At 36.2% G+C, this 17,914-nt stretch overlaps 1 protein-coding gene across 9 annotated transcripts in view; it reads right to left on the bottom strand.

Annotated features, from left to right (window-relative positions):
* Positions 1-17,914, bottom strand: part of CABCOCO1 (ciliary associated calcium binding coiled-coil 1) — a 163,749-nt gene that overhangs the window by 93,934 nt on the left and 51,901 nt on the right. For 8 of the 9 annotated variants that reach the window (XM_055590168.1, XM_055590174.1, XM_055590183.1 and 5 more), the window contains 2 exons: positions 15,491-15,629; positions 7,204-7,276 (listed from right to left, as the gene is read on the bottom strand). In XM_055590168.1, coding sequence (XP_055446143.1) covers positions 7,204-7,276; positions 15,491-15,629 — 212 coding nt within the window. Of the gene's footprint in view, positions 1-2,520; positions 2,578-7,203; positions 7,277-15,490; positions 15,630-17,914 lie in introns of those variants that run through there. The other variant, XM_055590231.1, reaches the window with a different exon arrangement.

Raw genomic sequence — 17,914 nt, 5'->3', positions numbered from 1 at the left:
GCCTTGTCTTGTTCCTTGTGGGTATTTTAATGGTTTCATTAAGACATTTTAGAGAGATTTCAGTTTTTGGTATATTCTATCAGTTAAGAGTGTAAACCTACATTATAGACTAACTAGAGTCTTTTTAAAATGAGAAATGGATATTTATCAAATGTTTTACTGTATCTATTGAGATCATCATTTGTTTTTTTCTTCCTCTAATCTGATAATGTACTGAATTATATTAATAGATATCCCAGTGTTAAACCATCCTTTCATATCTGGAATAAACACTATCTGAACATCTAATCCTTTGCTATATTTCACTTAATAATATTTTATTTAAGATTAATGCATCTATAATATTTTCATAACTGTGATTGCCTACAATATTGTTATTCTTTTCTATTTCTAATTATAATTCATTATCGATTCAAAGGATAAATTTAAAACTTTCTCAGGATTATATTAACTTCAGAGAATGAGTTGAAAGCTTTCCATCTCCTTCTATGCTCTATAATAACATATAAAAGGGAAATATTTCCTCTTAGAAATTTTGGTACATGTCCATCCCAAACTTCCTAATTATCCGGACACCCAAAGAGCACCTACAATATAGCACCTGCTCCATGTTATGTGGCAGCCTAGATGGGAAGGGAGTTTGGGGAGAATGGATACATGTATATATATATGCCTGAATCCCTTTGCTGTTCCCCTGAAACTATCACAACATTATTTGCTAATTGGTTATATCCCAAGACAAAATAAAAAAAAAAATTTTGGTAGAACTAGCCTATAAAACCTACATCTGATGGCATTTTTATGTGTTGAGTGTTCAATATTTTATATGTTTAACATTCTATTAAGATTTTCTACACTCTCAAGTAAATTTGTATTTCTCAAGTAAAATTTACAGCTCCCTGAATATTGCTTTTTCTGGATTTTCAAGCCTATTAACAGAAAATTGATATTTTATAAACATTTTCAAATCTCATTTTAAACAAACAAGATCTCTATCAGTTCATTTGTCAAGAAAACAATAAACTTTCAAACTTTTGTAAGACTATTGATCAGCGTTTAGATCTTCTACCGTTTGCTCTATCAACTCTGTTCCTTAGCTATCATTTGACCTGTTCACAGAGTTTCATGCCTCTCTTATAATTTTATTTTCCTCAACTACTTGTTGATTTTGTGCTGCCAGCTGACCTTCAAATTAGATGATCCTTGTTCATTTGTCTGTGGATGTCTGTTTGCCAAGCTTGCCTTTAGATACTGTAGGGGAGGCATAAAGAATGATGTTAGGTAGGTGAGGCATTCAGGGTGTACTCACTGTCACTTCTGAACATCACTGGCCACTTCAGAACTGCCCTCCTCTTTAGTGTCAACACCCACAATAGTTTCTTTAGCATGGGAATGAATGCCACAGAATCCCAGTGTCCTATACAAGCAGCAGAAGGTAAATGGGCTAAATGATGTAGCTGCTCTACTTGCTTTCATCAGTTCAGTTCAGTTCAGTCACTCAGTCGTGTCCAACTCTTTGCAACCCCATGGACTGCAGCACACCAGACTTCCCTGTCCATCACCAACTCCTGGAGCTTACTGAAACTCATGTCCATTGAGTCAGTGATGCAATCCAACCATCTCATCCTATGTTGTCCCCTTTTCCTTGTGCCTTCAATCTTTCCAAGCATCAGGGTCTTTACAAATGAGTCAGTTCTTTGCACCAGGTGGACAAAGTACTGGAGTTCCAACTTCAGCATCAGTCCTTCCAATTAATATTCAGGACTGATTTCCTTTAGGATGGACTGGTTTGATCGCCTTGCAGTCCAAGGGACTATCAAGAGCCTTCTCCAACACCACAGTTCAAAAGCATCAATTCTTTGGCATTCAGCTTTCTTTATAGTCCAACTCTCACATCCATACATGATTACTGGAAAAACCATAGCTTTGACTAGACGGACCTTTGTTGGCAAAGTAATGTCTCTCCTTTTTAAAATGCTCTCTAGGTTAGTCATAACTTTTCTACCAAGGAGCAAGCATCATTTAATTTCATGGCTGCAGTCACCATCTGCAGCGATTTTGGAGCCCCCCAAAATAAAGTCGGAGAAGGCAATGGCACCCCACTCCAGTACTCTTGCCTGGAAAATCCCATGGACATGCCTCAGTGACTTCACTTTCACTTTTCACTTTCATGCACTGGAGAAGGAAATGGCAACCCACTCCAGCGTTCTTGCCTGGAGAATCCCAGGGACAGAGGAGCCTGGTAGGCTGCCGTCTATGGAGCTGCACAGAGCCGGACACGACTGAAGCGACTTAGCAGCAGTAGCAAAATAAAGTCTATCATTGTTTCCACTCTTTCCCCATTTATTTGCCATGAAGTGATGGGACCAGATGGCATGATCTTAGTTTTTTGAATGTTGAGTTTTAAGCCAACTTTTTCACTCTTCTCTTTCACTTTCATCAAGAGGGTCTTTAGTTCCTCTTCATTTTCTGCCACAAGGGTGGTGTCAACTGCATATCTCAGGTTTTTTATATTTCTCCTGGCAATCTTGATTCCAGCTTGTGTTTCATCCAGCCCAGCATTTCTCATGATGTACTCTGCATAGAAGATAAATAAGCAGGGTGACAATATACAGCCTTCATGTACTCCTTTCCCAATTTGAAACCAGTCTGGTCCATGGCAGGCTCTAACTGTTGCTTCTTGACCTGCATCCAGGTTTCTCAGGAGGCAGGTCTGGTAGTCTGGTATTCCCATCTCTTTAAGAATTTTCCACAGCTTGCTGTGATCCACACAAAGGCTTTGGCATAGTCAATAAAGCAGAAGTAGATATTTTTCTGGAACTCTCTTGCTTTTTCGATGATCCAACGGATGTTGGCAATTTGATCTCTGGTTCCTCTGCCTTTTCTAAATCCAGCTTTAACATCTGGAAGTTCACGGTTCACGTACTGTTGAAGCCTGGCTTGGAGAATTTTGAGCATTACTTTTCTAGCATGTGAGATGAGTGTAACTGTGTGGTAGTTTGAACATTCTTTTGGTATTGCCTTTCTTTGGGATTGGAATGAAAACTGACCTGAAAGTAATGCTTTCATCATTTTCCCTCTCAACGTTTCTCTCATTTCTATATCAACTTAGGGTGCCTAAAGAAATGTAGCATTACTCTGTAGTGTCTTTTTAGTACATATGGGACTACAGTTTCATCTAATCAATAATTTATCATTTTAGATGTCATCAAACCTCTTATCTATAGAATTCTGAATTTTGAAAATTTTGGTCTTTTATAGGATTTGGGATGCAAGAGGAATTGTACATGTGTGCTCAGTTTATTCTTTTGATAAAACCACTGTTCCCTTTGGAAAAGTTCTTCCTGCTTCTTTGAGGATCTATTCATGTTCTTTCACTCATTCAATATGGTCATCTTGGGTCTTCTAATAATATCACTCCTCTGGTCACAGTGACTAATTGAGAGCAGACATATAACACAAACACAGAAAATAATATTGGGAGGAGGAATGTCTCTTTCTTTTGGAGGTGCTAAACTGGAGCTGTCTCTTTCATGTCCACCACTGGCTGAAGGAAGCCTGACTGCAATAGAAGGGAACAAGGCCCTTCAGAAAAAAGAAATGAAAAAAGTCTAGGAGAGATGAGAGACTGAACCACATGCATGCATGTACAGATCCACATGTACATACACACTCAGTAACACGGCTGACTATGAGATCCAGTTAGTTTTAGTCCAGCTTTCACCCCTGCCTTTACCTGTTAGTGACCTCCCTGGTAGTTCAGTTGGTAAAGAATCTGCCTGCAATGCAGGAGACCAGGGTTCAATCCTTGGGTTGGGAAGATCCCCTGGTGAAGTGAATGTCAACCTACTTCAGTATCCTTGCCTGGAGAATTCCATGGACAGAGAAGTCTGCTGTGCTGCAGTCCATGGGGTCCCAAATGTCAGACATGACTGAGTGACTAAGCACACAAGCACATGACATAATAAGATATCTTCCCCTTTTTTAATTAATTGAACTATTTTGAGTGGAATTTCTTTCACCTGCACCAAAAAAATATACTTTCTGGCTAACTCAGTCACAGCCTTTAGATTTCCTCTTAGACTTCACTTGTTAATGGAAGCCCCCCTATATTGTAATTACTTTATCATCTCTCTCCTCTCATTCGACAATAAACTCCATGAGGACAAGGATCATTGCTTGTCACTGTGTATCCCTAGAACTTTTGTACAAGGCCTAGAGCATAATAGGAACTGGATCACATAAACAGGTGGAATAATGAATAAATGTAATTGTATCATCTCATTTTAGTAGATGCCCAGCAGTAGATAGCTGGTTAGAACCATGTCTTTGGGTATCTGCTGTAAGTTTTTGATCATCATCATTGCTACTATCCAATAGGGTTCTTTGTGTACAAGTATTTACTGTCTCTCCTAGTTTTCAGGTAACAAAAGCAAAGGACAGTTTCCAGGTTTCTGGGTGGGTCCTCAAGGCCATAGAAAATATATACCCCTTAAGGCAGGAGTCCCAAACCTCTGGGATCTAATGCCTGATGATTTGAGGTAGAGCCAATTTAATAATAGAAACAAAGTGTACAATAAATGCCATATACACGAATCATCCTGAAACCATCCCCCTCAACCTGGTCCATGGAAAAACTGTCTTCCACGAAACCAGTTCCTAGTGCCAGAAAAGTTGGGGACTGCTGCCTTGAGGAGATTTTGGTTCCCTTATAATTGTTATATCTGTGGATCTGTGATCTAATCGTATTGCCAAAACAACAGACTTGGAGAGTTCTTGGCTTGGGTGATTAAAAGGAAATTCTCATCTCTATAAATAAATTAAGTGTCATCCTCTAAAATGGCTACAACTACAGGTATCTATCTGCTGTCTGCAGCAGATAGATACCTGTAGTTGTAGATAGATAGATATCTGCTCCATCCTGTCATTATTCTAGCTCATTCTAGTTGTCTACTACCTTTTTCAACATATATTTATATGTGAACTATTGAAGGAACTACAAAACATGCTGCTTATAGAACTATATACATTAGATTTCTAGATTATTAAAAATCTCAGGTCAAGAATAATGAATTAACAAAAATGTGCCTCTATGACCTAATATGAAATTTCTTAAAAAAGGTGAGTAGAAATAGCTAGAAACAACTGTTAAAATAAAAAATACAAATTCAATTTTCTTTAAACTAAAACCCAAGAAAAGATTGAGTATGATTTATGTTCTCTATTAATAATTAAAATTAATATTTAGTAATTATTCTTAGAGATGATTTTATGTTTTGTTATAATCATCTATCCATAACTAAGAAACAAACTAAATTTCGTCAGTGTTACTTAACTTGAATGCTTGCCTGAGATTTAAATTTGGAACACTTACATGGCTGTTGTATGGCCCTTGTTTGGTTCCAGAGCCCTGAGGTCAGCATGAATAATTATGTTAGTGGACCAGGCCTCTATGAAAGGTTGTTAATTAAAAAAAGGTCTTTGCACCAAACATTATCAGAAACTTCTAAAATGCTATAAAATAATTGTAGTATAACATTTGCTTTGGTTAATCCTTTAAAATTATTTGAATAATTCTTGAAGACCCAACATCCTTTCCTTAAGGAATCTATTTATAGCTCTGGTCAACTTGGGGAAAATGCAAAAGACAATAGAAAATAAATGTATCAATCCTTGTCTACTTTCTCCATTTTTTCTTTCCATAAGCATAAATGTCACCTAAATATAACCTTACAACAGAGAAGAAAGTCATGATTGTGTACTTAACAAAGGGAAAGGGAGTTCTTCATGAAATTTTTTTTCTTCATGATTCTAAATATATATGTATGCTGCTGTTGGAAGCCACTACCATTTTCCCAAAGTTCTGCTGAGTAGATAAGATAGGGTTGTATGCCAAACAGATGATTATTATAATGCTGTCATACTATATGATTTAATTCTGAAATGGAAACGTTTTCAGTGAAACCTTTGTCAAGTGCCACTTAATTTAATATACAGAATGAGGAGACTGCAAAGAAGAAATTTTAAGGAAAGTCAAAAGCAAAAAGGGTTCTTTGTTTTCCTTCAGCTCATTTAAAAGGCCAACAGTAGAACAAGTACCCAAATGGAGAGTGAGACACCATGACTCAGGTGTTTAATGAAGTCAGCAATTTATAAACTGCAGAATAACAATACTAGGGAAGACCAAATGGCTGGCACATTGCATCTGCTTCTTAATATTAGGAAAATTATACAGATAATGTAAATATCCCCTTAATCACTTTATTTCTGACCATGACCATTCCTGTCTCCTATTTTTGTAGCTGAGAATCTAAAGAGCACTTTTTATGGCATCTTTAGAGTCGGATTTGACTGAGTGACTAAGTACAGCACAGCCTTCATAAGATGTTCTCTTATCATGGATTCATTTCTAGTAATTATGAATATGTGATTATATGTAAGAGTGTTCAAAAATATCTTTAGGTAAACCATTTCTTGTACAACTGCTATTATATGCACTGTCACTGAATCACTTATGTAGTATTAAGAGGCATTGCTTATGTGCCCTGCATTATACTATATGTTGCATAATAAAACAGCACATGATTCGTGGCTTCAAGGAAATTACAGTTGGATTATGTCAACTATATCAATCCCTGGGAAACAATTAAAAACCATATAATGTGATGTAAACATACATGCTTGTTGGTGTGCTAAGAGTAGCCAATATTCAGCAGAAAGAGATAAATTGGAATAAAATAATAGAATGTGATTAGAGTTTCTCTAAACCCTTCCTTTGAGATGCGATGTAATTAAGGAAGGTTTGCTTCATTGAGAAAGTGGGATTTGAATTAGGCCTTAAACAATGAGTACACTGAAAATAAATGTGAAATTAGAAGAGATTTAACTGAATTAATTTATCTCACTTTCCCTGATTTTATTTGTATGAAGACACACATACTCTATCCAACTGAGCTTTGTCAAATAATCCATAAATACATAAAGTATATGTGATTAACAATGCTTTTAATGCCAAAAGACAGCTTATTTTCTTAATCCAAAGCTCACTTTGTGTAATTATTCTTTTTGCAAACTACTAGTTGGTTATATTAACACTTGAGTAATCTTGACAAGAAGTTGCTTTAAGCAGTTAAATATCCAGATGCTGATCAGCATGCATTAAGTGATTCAGCTTTATTGGTTCCATCTAGATAAATTACTTACCTCAGTTCCTATCACAATTTCTTCCCTGGCAGAGAAGAACAGAAACTCATACAGCTTGTAGTGTTGAAATAAGCTGAAACACAAAATAAATGTAGAAAATTGATAAATTTATTTCAGGGAAAAAAGCAAATATATAAGAATATTTAGAAAGATGGTAACAATAACCCTGTGTACGAGACAGCAAAAGAGACACTGATGTATAGAACAGTCTTATGGACTCTGTGGGAGAGGGAGAGGGTGGGAAGATTTGGGAGAATGGCATTGAAACATGTAAAATATCATGTATGAAACAAGTTGCCAGTCCAGGTTTGATGCACGATACTGGATGCTTGGGGCTGGTGCACTGGGACGACCCAGAGGGATGGTATGGGGAGGGAGGGGGGAGGAGGGTTCAGGATGGGGAACACATGTATACCTGTGGCGGATTCATTTTGATGTTTGGCAAAACTAATACAATTATGTAAAATTTAAAAATAAAATAAAATTAAAAAAAAAAAGAATATTTAATACAGGAAAGTTGTCTGCACTGACCAAGCTAAAGACATTAAACACTAATATGGTATCAGTCACCTCCACTACTTCAAAATATGTTGCCCAGCAATGCTAAGAAATTTAAAGGCTTATTTTCTGATACAATGACAATATAACACAGTACCTAAATTAGTATCAGTAAACTAATCTGTGATGAATGGATAGGTTTGGGGTAGATTTCATCTTGACTTTTCTTGGCTCACGACCAAATAATGCAATATACCTAAACACCAACTTTCATATTCTTTTTCATATTTTCTTCCAAACTGGAATCAATTTCCTCTCATATGAATAGCACTGAATTCTAGGCTACTTCCATATCAATTATACCTCTCATGTTCTCAAACTGTTTCAAGATTAATCTCTAATAACACCTGAAAAATGATGTAATGTTAACTGAACTACTTTTTAGAAGATGTCTGATTTTCTTAAAGAATATATGAGTACACATCAAAGGCAGGAATTAACTTAAGAAAGATAATCTCTTTAGCTCCTACCCTAAAGACTAGGTGGTCAGTGTATAAAACCTATAAAGAGATAAAAAATAGGAGTTTCTTAAAATATATGTATTTCTAGTAAGGTTAAAGATCTCAGCAATGTGTTACTGAGAGTTAAAAATTTACTGAAAGGTTGACTTCTAATATCCTGTTTGTGATAATATTTGAATTTTTCTAATTCTCCTCCTGCTGGTTGGGAAAATTAATAGACTCATAATACAATGAAATGCCGAAGAACAAAAAATTGTCTTAGCGGTTTCTCTTTCACTCTGGTGCCTTTTGCTATTTAAGAAAATTGATTTTAATATAACTGAGAAATTAACATTTGCAAAATGTAGCTACAGAGCATGTATAATAATGGCTTCTGAATGCTGTAATGGATCAAAGTTTCAATTCATTTGAAATCAATGAAGAAATCCTCAGGCAGCTGGGTCTCTCTGAGTTATATTAGCAGTTGATCTCACTACTAACACAATCCATTAAAAAGTGATGTGTGTGCAGATCAGTCATTTTTTTTTTTTTTTACTATATTCAAATTAGTCATCAACATTCAGAAAACTAACTTAGATTTTGACATTACTTTGATTTGTTGGCTAGAAAATACATTAAGATTAGTGACATTTGATGATTCAATGAAGCAAAATACATTCAAACTCACCTTCCCTTATGTTGGTTACCTAGAGAAAGCTTTAAGATTAAAACTATTACATTGTCAATAACCGACTCTGAATAGAAAAATAAGACTGTAGAGTATTTTGGAAAGAGCTTGGCTTCTTTTCAGTTAACTGATATAAAACTTTACTTTCCCCATCTTGTGTCACTCAATGAAGTCAATTCATAAATCTTCCTTCCTGCAATTTCATAATTTTTCCACCTTATTCTCCTTATGGCATATAGTTCTTAGTTAGTATTAGTTGCTCAGCTGTGTCCAACTCTTTGTGACCCCATGGACTGCAGCCCACTGGGCTCCCCTGTCCATGGAATTCTTCAGGCAAGAATACTGGAGTGGGTTGCCATTCCCTTCTCTAGGGGATCTCCCAGGGATCAAACTTGGGTCTCCCTCATTACAAGCAGATTCTTTACTACCTGAACCACCAGGGAAGTCATTATTAGATTATCCCATACTAAAAAAGAAATTCACTTCTTACAATGAATATAAAACGCATGACTTGGATGCAGTGGTCAAAGAGGCAAAGTTGGGCAAGGTCAGGACTATAGTGAGACAGGCAAGGAGAGGAGCCACCTAAGGGAGGCACTTACTCAGTTGCTGGCCAAGTCACCCCCAGTGCCTTGATCTGGTCCCCACCACAGCTGGGGTTCTCTCACTTTACCAGGGAGACTTATATGGGAACAAAGTATCACTTCTGAAATGGGAATGTATTTTTTACCTCTACCTTTGAACTTCCAGTTGACTTAAATCCCTATATTATTTTGTCAAACATCTGTCTTGGTCTTAAATCAAAAGGAGAGGACTCAGAATGAAAATGGGTCAAGATACCTGGCTCCACACCAGGAAGAGCACGTGTGCAAACAGGGACAGTGTTGCTTTTCTTATATTGGGTATAAGTTTGTGCACATTACCTTCACCTGATTTCTACAGAAGACAGAATATACAATGACAGAAGTGTCCTTGAAGCTGATGGATATCTAAATGATGTCTTATGTTAAAAAGCTATGTATATATTACTCAGATTACTCAGTATTCATAGCAATGTTGGGAAGGAATTTTGGTATTCATTTTTTAATTCATAAACACTTTATATTGATAGAGTATATGGTGTAGACTTATTAAGAGCATCAAATGAAATTTCAATTTTATTGTCAGTTAAGTTTCATGTGTAATAAGTCATGTTATAAAAAGCACTCTCCCAAAATTGACTAGGGCTGTTGCTGGTTGATTAAACTTAATTATCAGGCTAAAATGAAACATGGTTATATTTTTGATACATGAGTTAGCTTCATATTTAGAAAATTTCTCTGTAGTCATTAAAATGGTAACTATTATATGATTTAACTGCCATTAAACTAATATTTGTGGATCTATGCGACACTGTGAACAAGTGTTGTAGTAAAGCACATTTCTCTTTACACAATGTCAGTATCAATTCCAGATATCCTACTTACCAACTGATATTTTATTCTATGTGACATAGACACTTAAAACATGTAATTTCTTTGAAATCACGACATAAAGATTTAATAGCATCAAAACTAGTTCTGGAACTTCCTTAGTGGAGTAGTGGATAAGAATCTACCTGCTTATGGAGGGGACACGGGTTCAATCCCTTGTCTGGGAAGATTCCACATGCCACAGAGCAACTAAATCCATGAACTCCAACTACTGAGCCTGTGCTCTAGAGCCCATAAGCTGCAACTACCAGGTCGCACGTTGCAACGACTGTATCCGGCATGCTCTAGGGCCTGTGAGACGCAACTGATGGGCCTGTGTGCTATAATTACTGAAGTCTGTGCACCCTAGATTCTGTGCCCCACGAGAGAAGCCACTGCAGTGAGAAGCCTGTGCACTGCACCAATGAGTAGGCCCTGCTTGCTGCATAGCCCCCACTCACTGCACCTGGAGAAACCCTGTGCAAAGCAAAGAAGACCCAGTGCAGTCAAAAAGTAAGTAAATTATTTTTTTAAAAAAGAAAAACTAGTTCTGATTTACTTTATTTGACTAAACTTCCAATTTTGGGGGGTGGGGTGGGGAAAGGTAAGATTTTTTACCTTTTACAAAATTTTACTTGTTTACTTTTTACAAAATTACTAGGTAATTTTGGTTTGTGAAGTTACCTTGGTTAGGTCTAAAGATGACTAATACTGATACCTCTCCTCACCTAACCATTTTCTGAATGTAAATAAAATGAAAAGAAACATGTTGATGAATATTCGTCCGGAGAGATGAGATGAAGAAGAAAAGAGCTGCCATCTTTCACTATCTAGAAGGTGCTTGGGTTTTGCTGTTGTGATTAATTATCCATCCTTGTGCCCAAAGTAAAACTCTTGGGCTGAGAGTTCAGCTGAAAAATGTGCAAGAGAGACCTATGCTATGCTATGCTGAGTCACTTCAGTCGTGTCCGACTCTGTGCGACCCCATAGACAGCAACCCACCAGGCTCCCCTGTCCCTGGGATTCTCCAGGCAAGAACACTGGAGTGGGTTGCCATTTCCTTCTCCAATGCATGAAAGTGAAAACTCAAAGTGAAGTCACTCAGTCGTGTCCAACTCTTAGTGACCCCATGGACTGCAGCCTAACAGGCTGCTCCATCCCAAGGCTCAAATAGAGAGAGAAAGGAAAGAAGAATGGTCTAAACGCCCCTGCCTAGTGATTTCCAAACTCTGATGGGAAGAAGGATCCTGGGCAACAGGTTTTCCTTTTCCTTTCCTTTCCTTCTCCTGTTCCTGTTTCCTTTCCAATTCTGGGTTTCCATTCCCTTCCCTCTCCCCACACAAGATCTCTCTTTAATCTGGTTGATAGGAAGACTACTGTGGCTCTCAGTGCAACACACATTAGGAGGTTATGTTATTACATTAAGAAATCATATTATTATATATCAAATGTTATTACATAAAAATACATCATACACCATTATTAATGCATGCCAGAAACCAGTATATAAACCTTATCATATTAAACACATTAATTTTAAAAAAAACTTCCAGACTACAACCAGGATCCTTGCCAAGCAAATTACGAGCATGTCTAGACTATCATGTAGCACCATTTATTTTAGAATTTTTAAAGTTGAAAAGTACTGCAGTATATAGTAATGGAGGAACAAAGATATTCTGCAGAAACTTTTAGTTAGGCAAAAGAAAGATTTTTTTTTCCAACTCTTGTTTAAATATTTGCTAACTTTAAAAATATCCCTTGAGAGACATGCATGACTCTCACATAGATCTTGTGACACAGCATATAAAAAGACAGATTTCTTAGTTCAACAATGAAGAATCACTGTAATAAAAATACTTTTCCTCCAACCCTCATCATTTTCAAAGCAAAGAGAAAGACTTAATGAGTTTAATTGGTCAATACTACAAAATATTTCAGGGCACATAATAAATCTGAGGAAATACATACATAAATCTCTTCAATTTCTAATACAAACCATTTAAATAAATGTTTAATTGGAAATAAATTTTACTCTATAAAATGTAAAATTTTAATGTCAAGATCAACTACCTAAAGAACCTATTGTGATCAAATCTGAAAAAAATCACTTTATTAATAAGAACAGTAGTACTTAGTGATTCAGAGAAAAAATTCTTAGACAAGAATTACATCTCAATGATATTATACTTATCAAAAACAAAGATTTTTTAAATTCGCAAGGTTAACCAAAATGTTCAATGTCCTGGATCTATTGGATGGATGATTTGACTATGATCTAATTATTGGTTGGGTTAATTACTGTATCGCTTCCCTGATAGTTCAGTTGGTAAAGAATTTGTCTGCAATGCAGGAGACCTGGGTTCGATCCCTGGGTTGCGAAGATTCCCTGGAGAAGGGAAAGGCTACCCGCTCCAGTATTCTGGCCTGGAGAATTCCATGGACTGTGTAGTCCGTGGGGTCGCAGAGAGTCAGACATGAAGAGTGACTTTCACTTCACTTCACTTAATTACTGTATAAATTTTGTAAATGTATAACTTAGTTAAAAATTCAGTTTCTATTTAATAGACCTTTTCTAGAAAACCTGAAATAAAAAACTAAATGCTACTGAATTAAAAAGATCATACACCATGACCAAGTGGGCTTTATCCCAGGGATGCAAGGATTCTTCAATATCTGCAAATCAATCAATGTAATACACCACATTAACAAATTGAAAAATAAAAACCATATGATTATCTCAATAGATGCAGAGAAAGCCTTTGACAAAATTCAACATCCATTTATGATCAAAACTCTCCAAAAAGCAGGAATAGAAGGAACATACCTCAACATAATAAAAGCTATATATGACAAATCCACAGCAAACATTATCCTCAATGGTGAAAAATTGAAAGCATTTCCTTTAAAGTCAGGAACAAGACAAGGGTGCCCACTTTCACCATTACTATTCAACATAGTTTTGGAAGTTTTGGCCACAGCAATCAGAACAGAAAAAGAAATAAAAGGAATCCAAATTGGAAAAGAAGAAGTAAAGCTCTCACTGTTTGCAGATGACATGATCCTCTACATAGAAAACCCTAAAGACTCCACCAGAAAATTACTAGAACTAATCAATGACTATAGTAAAGTTGCAGGATATAAAATCAACACACAGAAATCCCTTGCATTCCTATACACTAATAATGAGAAAACAGAAAGAGAAATTAAGGAAACAATTCCATTCACCATTGCAACGGAAAGAATAAAATACTTAGGAATATATCTACCTAAAGAAACTAAAGACCTATATATAGAAAACTATAAAACACTGGTGAAAGAAATCAAAGAGGACACTAACAGATGGAGAAATATACCATGTTCATGGATTGGAAGAATCAATATAGTGAAAATGAGTATACTACCCAAAGCAATCTATAGATTCAATGCAATCCCTATCAAGCTACCAACAGCATTCTTCACAGAGCTCGAACAAATAATTTCACAATTAGTATGGAAATACAAAAAACCTCGAATAGCCAAAGCGATCTTGAGAAAGAAGAATGGAACTGGAGGAATCAACCTACCTGACTTCAGGCTCTACTACAAAGCCACAGTTATCAAGACAGTATGGTACTGGCACAAAGACAGAAATATAGATCAATGGAACAAAATAGAAAGCCCAGAGATAAATCCACGCACATATGGACACCTTATCTTTGACAAAGGAGGCAAGAATATACAATGGATTAAAGACAATCTCTTTAACAAGTGGTGCTGAGAAATCTGATCAACCACTTGTAAAAGAATGAAACTAGAACACTTTCTAACACCATACACCAAAATAAACTCAAAATGGATTAAAAATCTAAACGTAAGACCAGAAAGTATAAAACTCCTAGAGGAGAACATAGGCAAACCACTCTCTGACATACATCACAGCAGGATCCTCTATGACCCACCTCCCAGAATATTGGAAATAAAAGCAAAAATAAACAAATGGGACCTAATTAACCTTAAAAGCTTCTGCACATCAAAGGAAACTATTAGCAAGGTGAAAAGACAGCCTTCAGAATGGGAGAAGATAATAGCAAATGAAGCAACTGACAAACAACTAATCTCGAGAATATACAAGCAACTCCTACAGCTCAACTCCAGAAAAATAAATGACCCAATCAAAAAATGGCCCAAAGAACAAAACAGACATTTCTCCAAAGAAGACATCCAGATGGCTAACAAACACATGAAAAGATGCTCAACATCACTCATTATCAGAGAAATGCAAATCAAAACCACTATGAGGTACCATTTCACACCAGTCAGAATGGCTGCAATCCAAAAGTCTACAAGTAATAAATGCTGGAGAGGGTGTGGAGAAAAGGGAACCCTCTTACACTGTTGGTGGGAATGCAAACTAGTACAGCCACTATGGAGAACAGTGTGGAGATTCCTTAAAAAACTGGAAATAGACCTGCCTTATGATCCAGCAATCCTACTGCTGGGCATACACACTGAGGAAACCAGAAGGGAAAGAGACATGTGTACCCCAATGTTCATCGCAGCACTGTTTATAATAGCCAGGACATGGAAGCAACCTAGATGTCCATCAGCAGATGAATGGATAAGAAAGCTATGGCACATATACACAATGGAGTATTACTCAGCCATTAAAAAGAATACATTTGAATCAGTTCTAATGAGGTGGATGAAACTGGAGCCTATTATACAGAGTGAAGTAAGCCAGAAAGAAAAACACCAATACAGTATACTAACGCATATATATGGAATTTAGAAAGATGGTAACAATAACCCTGTGTACGAGACAGCAAAAGAGACACTGATGTATAGAACAGTCTTATGGACTCTGTGAGAGAGGGAGAGGGTGGGAAGATTTGGGAGAATGGCATTGAAACATGTAAAATATCATGTATGAAACGAGTTGCCAGTCCAGGTTCGATGCACGATACTGGATGCTTGGGGCTGGTGCACTGGGACCACCCAGAGGGATGGAATGGGATGGGAAGAGGGAGGAGGGTTCAGGATGGGGAACACATATATATCTGTGGCAGATTCATTTTGATATTTGGCAAAACTAATACAGTTATGTAAAGTCTAAAAATAAAATAAAATTAAAAAAAAATAAAATAAATGCTACTGAATAAAGTCCCTACCTGATTTTCAAGTAATCAACAATAGCACTGGCTTGTTTCACATCAAAGATATTCCATTTTTCATTTTTGTGTGATGGTCCTATTTCAGCCATAACTTCTCCAAGCCATTTTATGCTGTCTTCTAAGGACATATGCAGTGCTGAAAAAAAAATCCAGAGAAATCTTAAGCATTATTTTTATGGATGCTTTGGCAACAAAATAACCAAAGATGTCCTTAATGTGTAAAAATTTCAGTACTTGTGAGGACAAATGGTAATACTACTGTTGTTTGTTTATGCTAATAATTACATTTTATGTAAAAGAACAGCAGGTGACAAACCGAACAACAGTAAATTACCATAAACACTATTCAAATGTCTAAAGAGTTTGTTTCCATTTTAAGATGGGAAAAAACCCTCAAAAAATTACTTTAGAATGGAACGGAAAATCTTTTTATGATCTTAGATTAAGAGTATAGATGGAAATGACCCAAAGGTTGGTTAGATTAGCTGGTAAGGAAGGCCTACATGGTAGACTCGGCCATGGTAAACAGCAAAACCGAACCCAGAGCTGAAAATGTAAATGAACAGAGTTAGAGTTGACTAATACTCAGTTTTAGCTGATTGTTACCATGTGGGAATTTGGGCCTGAAGAGTTTCAACAGACGCCAGGAATATGGATTTTTATGTAAAACATCAAGACTTTTCATTTTTCTTTTCCAAGCTACAGACATATATATGCTGTTTCTCAAACGTGTGCCTGATGGCGGTGGTGAGAGCCAGATGACAGTGCAAAAAGAGTGACACTGGCACCACCGTGTCACCATCACACCAAACAAGTCAATTATTTCACTATTAAAAGCAAACAAACAACAAAGGAAAACTATTTCCTAAGGCATCCAGTTGAAAAAGAAGTAGGTAAGTGTCAAAAGCATGAGACTTAAACTTTTACAATGTGTATATTACAAATATTAACTTTCATCTTTTCAGATTTTTACTTGTGGCAGGCAAATACAAAATACACATACACAGACAGTCATGGCTCCCTGCGTGCTGAGGATGAATCCAGGTAACTGGAGTGTCTCGGTTGTCCTTTGCTGATACGTGAAGGGTGTATGGACATGACACCAAAGAGCATGAAGCTGGAGATTTGAAAGGCCGTCTATGGGGTTGCACAGAGACAGACACAACTGAAGTGAGAGCAGCAGCAGCACACAGGAGGTTGGACTGCTTGCTTGGGGAAGGCACGTGTCAGCTGGGGGCCTAGATGAGGGACTAGGAGAGAACCGTGCTGAACAATGTGAACCTCATCCTCCCAAGCCCAACCAAACTATTAATAAAGTTTCCACGTCTTGTTAATGGGGTGTATGGATTTTTCAGGGAGGTAGAAGGGGAGAGTGCTGGGAAGTTATAATAATATAGGCTGATTGTTGGACCCATTTATTTCTGAGTTACACAGCAACTTTTCCTGGGATGTAAGTGCTAGGTCCCCAAATTACTAATAAAATGACAGTAATTTAAAAATTTGGGAGACACTATAAACACCAGCTTGTAATTTGTTTAGTCTAGATTCTATGTGTAGGAATTAGAAAAGCATAAAACTACATAACAATTAAAATCTAGTTTAATGAATGACAATTAGTCTAATTCTCATAGTCTCCTTACAGTTTTATATCTGTCAGAGATATAGAATTATTGCTAGATAACTAGGTTTTCCTATATCATTTTAAGTGGAGCTCAATTATTATTGAATTATTTCTTTTTTATGACAAATTTCTTTTGAAAATAGTGAGAGCAATTTCAGAAATAAAAAATCTGTTGGATAAAATTACCTAAGAAATGAATGGACTAAAATCTGAATCATTTTATTAATAAAATGGTATTAATTAGAGATGCACAGAAAAAATTTAGATGATTATAATTCTAGATGTAATTATACTTTCAGGCACAAAAATAAATTTATATGGCTATTTCCTTATGTTAAAATATAACTGACTCTTTAAAACTGTTTTTATGTCTAATGTCTTTCAATAGGAAAGGCCTTTTAAAATATGAAAGTTACTTATCTAACTGAAATGTTTGCTCCTTAAAAAATCACTTTTAGTGATGTGATTAAAATATAAAAGATTAAACCAATTAAATAGTAAAAGCTGTTAGAAATAAAATTTATCCTTGAAAATTTAGGGGAGTCAAAAAACAAAATATACTTATAATTAGTTGGAAGATTTAGATTGGTACCTCATAACTGCCATTTACTAGCGAGGTGATCTGAGTTTCATTTGCTTATCTGTAAATGAGAATAATATCAATTTTCAAACTAATAGTGCTGCTGTGAAGATTGAATAAGGAATGCATGGGAAACTCTTGGTAAACTGAAAACATACATATTATATGTCTATTCCAATACCAAAGAAAGGCAATGCCAAAGAATGCTCAAACTACCGCA

The sequence above is a fragment of the Bubalus kerabau genome, chromosome 1 (assembly GCF_029407905.1).
Source record: "Bubalus kerabau isolate K-KA32 ecotype Philippines breed swamp buffalo chromosome 1, PCC_UOA_SB_1v2, whole genome shotgun sequence".
In the NCBI taxonomy this organism is placed as follows: Eukaryota; Metazoa; Chordata; class Mammalia; order Artiodactyla; family Bovidae; genus Bubalus; species Bubalus kerabau.
Note: the sequence above shows the minus strand (reverse complement) of the source record. Positions and strands in the feature narration are given on the sequence as shown.